Source organism: Rhagoletis pomonella, unplaced genomic scaffold, assembly GCF_013731165.1.
Source record: "Rhagoletis pomonella isolate Grant_MI unplaced genomic scaffold, Rhpom_1.0 Rhpom_scaffold_05818, whole genome shotgun sequence".
Classification (NCBI taxonomy): Eukaryota; Metazoa; Arthropoda; class Insecta; order Diptera; family Tephritidae; genus Rhagoletis; species Rhagoletis pomonella.
In genome coordinates, this window is record NW_023464357.1 from 2,899 (window position 1) to 11,149 (window position 8,251).

General features: G+C 37.3%; 1 protein-coding gene across 1 annotated transcript; it reads left to right on the forward strand.

Moving 5' to 3' along the window:
• The first annotated feature begins 6,750 nt into the window (after nucleotides 1-6,750).
• LOC118755289 lies at nucleotides 6,751-8,245 on the forward strand. The gene is made up of 2 exons (XM_036490136.1): nucleotides 6,751-7,553; nucleotides 7,610-8,245. The coding sequence occupies exons 1-2, from the start codon at nucleotides 7,142-7,144 to the stop codon at nucleotides 7,630-7,632; spliced, it is 435 nt and encodes a 144-aa protein (XP_036346029.1). The 5' UTR covers nucleotides 6,751-7,141; the 3' UTR covers nucleotides 7,633-8,245.
• Nucleotides 8,246-8,251: the final 6 nt, after the last annotated feature.

The window sequence follows — 8,251 nt, forward strand, 5'->3', positions numbered from 1 at the left end:
CTGCAATTAATGTAATTAATAAATAATTTATTAATAAAATTGTAATCAAATTTGTTGGATAGTTATATAATTTATTAAGATTTAATGAATTTTCTTCTATAGATAAGTTAATATTATTTATAAATGTTATTTCATTATTTTCTAGAAAGGTTGAAATTAATGATTTATCTGTTACTAGCAGAGCACCCGACGTCGTTCGGGGTAAACAAATCAAAATATAAAACAGTAATACCAATATTCAGTTCAGCATAATTTAAAGGAGACAAACTATTTTCTTTTTTTACATTAAGGCATCCTTAGGAGCCATTCTTTTGGCTTTATCGTGCTATAACTAATATATATTGATCATCACTTGTACTACAAAATTTTGTTCCATTATTAATATTAGATGGATTAAGGTAACGATCAAATTTCTAAATTAAAATTATTCTACTACGGTACATTCTGTTTAGGTGCCTATTCGATTCGCTGCTTTATTTAGCTGCACTTTTCTAGTAGAATGCTTAATTCGGGAGGAGTTTTATTCATTATGAACGACCCGTTTTCGTTTAACAGCATCGCGAGATTAAAAAACGATTTCATCTTTCCAATTTAAAATAATCTAAAGACGGTAAGGTTTCAAAAAAAAAGAAACACACAGTTTTAAATATCCGAGTTATCTAATAGATAAATATATATATGTATATCCCCCTTTTACAAACTCATTTATATATACTTTACTCTGAACACCTACCATAGATACCTATGTCTGAATACCAAATTTCAAGTTCATGTGACTTATGGTTTCCAATTCATGGCTGATTTAAAATTCCACGCCTACGGGATGTGCCACGCCCCCTTTTATAAACTCATATATATATACCTTACTATAAGCACCTACCATAGATATGTCTGCATACCAAATTTAAATTTCATGTGGCTTATGGTTTTGAAGTTATAGCTGATAAAAATTTTCACGCCTATGGGATTTACCACGCCATCTTTTACAAACTTATTTATATTTATCTTTTTATAAGTACCTACCATAGCTACACCTGCAATACCAAATTTCAAGCTCGTGCGACTTATGGTTCCGTGGTAATAACTGATAAAAAATTCTACGCCTATGGGATGTGCCACGCCCGATTTTACAAACTCGTTTATATATACCCTCCCATAAGCACGTACTATTGATATGTCTGCATATTAAATTTTAAGTTCGAGGGACTTATGTTTCCGAAGTTATAGATGATAAAAAATCCACGTCTATGGGATGCACCACGCCCTTTTTTACAAACTCATTTATATAGACCTTATTATAAGCACCAACCAAATATGTATATAACTGCATACCAAATTTAAAGTTGATGCGACATATGGTTCCGAAGTTATAGCTGATAAACATTTCAACGAATATGTGATATGCCACGTCCCCTATCACAAACTCGTTTATATATGCCCTCCTATAAAAAGCTACCATTGATATGTCTGCATACCAAATTTCAAGTTCGTGGGACTTATTGTTCCGAAGCTATAGCTGATAAAGGATTCCACGCCTATAGGATGCGCTACGCCCCCTTTTAGAAAATCATTTATATAAATCTTCATATAAGCACCTACCATTGATATGTCTGCATACCAGATTTCAAGTTCGTGGGACTAATGGTTCCGAAGTTATAGCTGATAAAGGATTCCACGCCTATAGGATGGCCCACGATCCCTCTTGCAAACTCATTTATATATACCCTGATATAAGCACCTACCATTGATATGCCTGCACACCAAATTTAAATTTCGTGAGACTTATGGTTCCGAAGTAATAGCTGATAAGAAATTCCGCGCCTATGGGATGTGCCACACCCCCTTTTACAAACTTGTTTATATATACCCTCCTATAAGCAACTACCATTGGTATGTCTGCATACCAAATTTCAAGTTCGTGTGACTTATGATTCCGAAGTTATAGCTGATAAAAAATTCCGCTCCTATGGGATGCGCCACGCCCCCTTTTACAAACTCGTTTATATATACTCTCCTATAAGCACCTACCATTGGTATGTCTGCATACTAAATTTCAAGTTCGTGTGACTTGTGGTTCCGTAGATATAGCTGATAAAAAACTCCACGCCAATGTTATATGCCACGCCCCCTTTTACAAACTCGTTTATATATACCCTCCTATAAGCATATCCATTGCATACCAAATTTCATTTGCATACCAAATTTCAAGTTCGAGTCACTTATGGTTCCGAAGTTGTAGCTGATAAGAAATTCCACGCCTATGGGATGTGCCACGCCCCCTTTTACAAACTCGATTATATATACCCGCCTATAAGCATCTACCATTGACATGTCTGCATACAAGTTTCAAGTTCATGTGACTTATGGTCTGGAAATTATGGCTGATTAAAAATTTCACGCCTATGGGAGGTGCCACGCAATCTTGTCGGATCCCAATTTTTTCACCCTCTTATAGGCCCAGGTGTAATGGCAATACTCTGTAAAAATTTTGTTCGATTCTGTCCGTCGGTTTAAACTGCAATCTGGCACATACATACATGCATACATACATACATACATACCTACTTTCACAAATATATAGTAGATTAATCTTAAAATTATAAATAGAATAAAAATTATTATACAAATAGTTGTTTTATTGAAAACTAGCAGACCCGGCGAACTTCGTCCCACCCAAAATTAATTTTTTTATTGAAACATTTCGTCCAACGTTTTCGCCAGCAATTCACGTTCACGTTTGGTTTTGTGTTTGACAGAAGACATATCCTCCATTGCCGTCTTAAATAACCTGACGAAAGCGTTATACCAGGAAGAAGTCCTTGCGGCTCGATAGCGAATCGTCCTTGAATCTGTATAGTATAGTTGATGGCAATTTCCAAACTGGTGAGTATCATTGGTCCACATTCTGTTTAGCTACCGTAAAGCAAGGAGCGCAATGGTTGTGATGGTTGATTTATCGGGAGTAATTTTTCTTTGATCCTTGGTGCCTCCGAATCGACGATAACTCGGCTACAGCGCCACTAAAAATTATCATTAAAAAATATCATTAAAATCGTTTCGGTCGTTTAGGAGGAGTTAAACCACCAGAATAAGTCTTTTACATACTGACGCTCTTCAGCATTTTTACCCATACAAAAAAACTATCATGCATTCGTTATACGGAGAAAATACGCAACATCATCAGCGAAAAAAATTCTCAAAAATCAACGGTAACTTATAGCCATTTAAAACTTGCACTTTATGATACTGAGATTGAGTGAACTACAAAACTGAATACTCAACATTTGGTGCCATTTGATCCAAATGAACTATGTTTCTATAAAAAATTAACAAAAAAATGTATTATGAAAAAGAAAAAAAAACACTATATTCTAGGTTTATATATTTGCAGATGGGTAAAATTATGAATATGTTTGGAAAGCGCCACGCCCCCTTTTCCAGTAGCCCAAAAATCTCTATACCGATTTCCAGGGCACTACCACAAATACTTCCGGAGTTATACGGTATGTAAGGGTGATGCCACGCTCCCTTAATATATCGAAAGTCTGCAGTAGGTGTCCAAAATTTCAAAAAATTGGTACAGCCGTTCGCGAGATCACCTCTTATAAAAATAAAGAGCTTCTCTTTATATAATTAGTGTAGGTAACACTGGGCAACACCGATTTTGATGCAGCAAATGTTAATGCTGTTTTTGATAGGCTTTTTTGTGCTGATTAAGAATTCGTAAGTATAAAGTTTCCATAAGCTCCAGATTTTGGGAAAAATGTGGGGAACTTGTCAAAAAATTTCGTCTTTTGCAATATTTGAGAAGCTCTAGCAATGACACAAAAGGTGATAGAACCTTCCACTTAAGCTTAGAGTAAAGCTAGAACTACAGACTACTATCCCTGAAAGTACTATTCCTGCACCTTGTCCTGATAGTCACCTATACTCATTTACTTTTTATTGTCCAACAATAAAAAAAAAAATACTGGAAAATTATACAATTGAAAAAGGGGTGTAAAAATCAGTGTTGGCTGTTCAATAAATGACTATAGGTGACCTTAGGGTCAAGGTGCAGAAATGGTATTTTCAGGGATTGAAGTCAGAAGTCCAAGCCTTAATTTAAGCCTAAAACTATGTTCACATATCAATATTATCTTAATCAAAGCTCGTTTTTTAATCACCCCGTTTACACAGGCAAATCTCAGATTATTAGCCGTCAAATTTGTTGTGCTTGTTATTCTCACATCGCAAGGAAAAGTTATGTTTCTTCTCTGTGCCCCCGTGATCACGTTTTTCTGCTATAATAAGCAATATAAATATATTTTAACTTAACATTTTATTAAAAATACCTTTACAAACCTCTTTTACTTGCTAGCGTACATTTTTGTTTACTTTTACATTTGGCATTTCTCCTCTCTTTCGCAAAAACAATCGATAAAACTAGGATGGACACCGAAAAGTTATCGGTTAAATCTGAGATTATTTTATAATTACAGATTAACAAGGGACGAATTTTATATGGCTAATCTCTTGTTATAATTACAGATTAGGGTGTTAAGCTCGAAAATTAGGATAATCTACTTATATGTGAACCTAGTATAAGTCGAAGGTGGAATAATGACACCTGTTGGGTCACCTAACGAGACACCCTGCAAGCTGCCTTACGTTAAGAACACCTGAACACTCATTTACTTAATACTCATTTAAATAATTGCATTCAATAACTCCAATGAATTACATTCACGCTCACTCTCAATTGTACAAAGAGATATACACACATTTACATACTTATATGTCAATCTAACACAACTAATTGTACTTATACATATGTATATACTACGTATGCATGCTTACATCCATATGTACATAAATATTTAAAGTTAAACTCTCATTGGAATTTCACTGTTGTATCACGCCACCTACTACTGTTATGTGAATATACATACATACTAACATCATATTTAGCTTGAATTACATATAATATGAGTTGAGAACATAAAATAAATTAGTCTTCTGTTGACCACCAAGACGTGTTAAGTTCATTTTCGGTAACTTTGCTCATTTCGCATAATTTAATTGCACAGCTCAAATGAGATAATAAATCTTTTCTAATACGGTTTGTTAAATTGTGGTTTAGAAAAACTCTTCTTTAAACCCCCTACATTTTTTGGCCCCACGTTGGGCGTTAAAGGAAAAAAACTATTTGCTGCTCGCGCTTAAATTTATTTTTAAACAAATTATTTTGTCGCGTTTTTGCTCTTGGTGGTCTTCACTTGGCTCTTTACCATCATCACCATCACCATCGCTGGAGGCTTGCGCCGTGGGACCCCACTGTTGGACATCGGAGCGCTTCATATATTTTGCATTGTTTGCGACATAAATTTCGTTGCCACCATCATACGCTGTTGCCGTCGCTACTGCTGCTTCGTTAAACGCTAACGTTCGCATACGTTAGCTCGCTGCCGCTGCAAACACTAATCGTTGCTGCGATTTCGTTTTCTCGTCGCTTCGCCAGCGGTAAGTGTACGCATACATTGTTTCGCTGCAGTTGGTAAATTTGCGTGCTGCTGTTATTTGGCTTATCGTTGCCATTGCACTCTGTTTCGCTGCCACCATCATACGCTGCTGCCGTCGCTAATGCTGCTTCGTTAAACGCCTACGTTCGCATACGTTAGCTCGCTGCCGCTGCAAGCCTAATCGTTGCTGCGATTTCGTTTTCTCGTCGCTGCGCCAACGGCAAGTGTACGCATACATTGTTTCGCTGCAGTTGGTAAACTTGCGTGCTGCTGTTATTTGGCTTATCGTTGCCATTGCACTCTGTTTCGCTGCCACCATCATACGCTGCTGCTCAGCTGCTGCCGTCGCCACTGTTGTACGTTGACGTTCGCATACTCTATTTCACTCACGCTGCAAACCCTAGTCGTTGCTGCGATTTCGTTTTATCATCGCTGTGGGTTAACCCAGTGATGCCAGTTTGTGGGTAATTTCCCTATTTGAGGGATATTTTGCATCAAAAATTATTAAAAGGGAAAAAAGGGACATTTCATATAAATAAGGGATTTTCTTTTGACGCAGTTATTGTTGCATAATTGATTAAAATTCAAGAACATTCGACATTCTTACGTAATTAATCGTTCTGAAGATGTGATGTGGAGTGAAATGGTATATAATTGTTAAAAAGTATAAGGACAATTTTGAAAATATTCTTACGTTAACCAATTCAAGCGCTGAGTAAGAAAGAATCTTTTCAGTTGTAACTTGTGTTTCATGTAAAAAGCGGAACAAATTATCTGATGAAATGTTAAATAGCACATGAATGTGCTTCAATTTTAAAGTCACCAAAAAATTCTTTTAGGCCCTTAGTGAGTGAGCAAAAAAATGAAAGTGAAAAAATGAATGAGTGAAAAAAATGCAGAAAAAGGTGTTTTTTCTTAACAGCGGTCGGCCCTCGGCAGGCAATGGCAAACCTCCGAGTGTATTCCTGCCATGAAAAACAGCTTCTCATAAAAATACACTCGCCATTCGGAGTCGGCGTAAAACTGTAGGTCCCTCCCTTTGTGTGACAACATCAAGGGGACCACCACAAATTGGAGGAAAAGCACATATGTGTAAGCGCCAAACTATTATTATTATTTTATATGAATTTTACTTCTTTACTACTGAAACATGTATATGTTTAAATTCGTTGGGAATTATGTGGGATAAATTTTCAAGATGTGGGTAATTGAGGGATTTTTTCCCCATTTTCGTGGGAATTTTAACAGAGAATGTCTGGCATCACTGGGTTAACCGTAAGTTTACACACATATTTTTTCGCTGCATTTGGTACATTTCCGTACTGCTGCTGCTTGACATACCGTCGCTGTCACCGTCGCCACTGCATCGCCTTCGCTGCAGCTCAGCTGTATCGTTTGCACTCGCTGACTTCGCTGCCTAACTTGTCACTGCTACCCAAAAACATTTAAGCGGGATTTGCCATTTGTCGTTACTCTCAGTGTCCCGTTGCTCTAGAGGTCATCCAAAGATCATTTCGCGAATATTCGTTAAATTCAACTGCCGTTGTTACTGACACTCGTTGTTGTTATTGATCGCTGTCGTATTAAAACACACATCATGTGCATACGTAAATTTTCGCTAATTTCTCACTCTATTTAAAATGTCTCTAGAAGAGTCGAAACAACAAAGGGCTAATATCAAGAAGAATATTTCCCGCATCAAAAACATCGTTGAGGCCAGTCTACGACCAGGTGTTAAAACACTCTCCGTAGCTGAGTATAAATGTCGGCTTGGAATTCTTGAATCGTACTTCAAGAATGTGTTGTCTACCCAAACCGACATCGAAAGGCTGGATTCGGAGGATGGTGGTCGTGCAGACCTAGAGGAGCTATACATCACAATGAAGTTGACCATTCGGACCCAACTAACTGAAGATCACAACGCCACAATTTCAGAAAGCACTTGTGTCATGCAAGCAAGTTCTAAACTTCCCAAACTTAAGCTTCCTTCATTCAGCGGTAAATATTCTGAATATACAAATTTCATAACATCCTTTAAGCAAATAATTGACCGTGAGTATAGCCTCTCAAACATAGAGAAATTTAATCATTTACGCAATTGTCTCCAGGGTCCAGCGTTAGAAACAATTGATGCGTTTTCAGTTTCTAATGAAAACTATACGAAGGCATTGGATAGACTTAAGGTTCGGTATGACAATGCAACCTTAATATTTTTAGAAAACATATGTTCGTTGTTTGAACTTTCGTCAGTTTCCAAGTCCAATGGCGCCCAGTTGAGAAGTCTCATTGACAAAGCGTCCGCGCTTTACGGCTCATTATTGTCATTGGGCACAGAGGGCCAAATTTCACAAGCCATGCTTATTTATTTAGTTTTACAGAAGGCAGATGAGGAGACAAACCGTAAATGGAAGTAGTCTCTAGAATTTAACACATTACCGACCTGGAACGAGTGCACCAAGGTTTTGGAGAGACATTGCCAGTACCTCGACTCAATTGATAACTCTCGCGCCGTTGGATCCGTACACCAAATTGCTGCGAAAGCGCCCAAAGCAAAGAATCATCACAAGAGCCATTAATTTGCTTGTTCGAGTCCGTCATGTTCGATGTGCTCCAGCAACAGTCACAAAATACATAGTTGCGATCGCTTCAAGGCACTTAATGTGTGCGTTTTGACCACGCAAAGAAGATGGGCCTTTGCATAAATTGTTTGTCAAAGGGCCACCAACTATCGAGTTGTCCATCTTTGCACA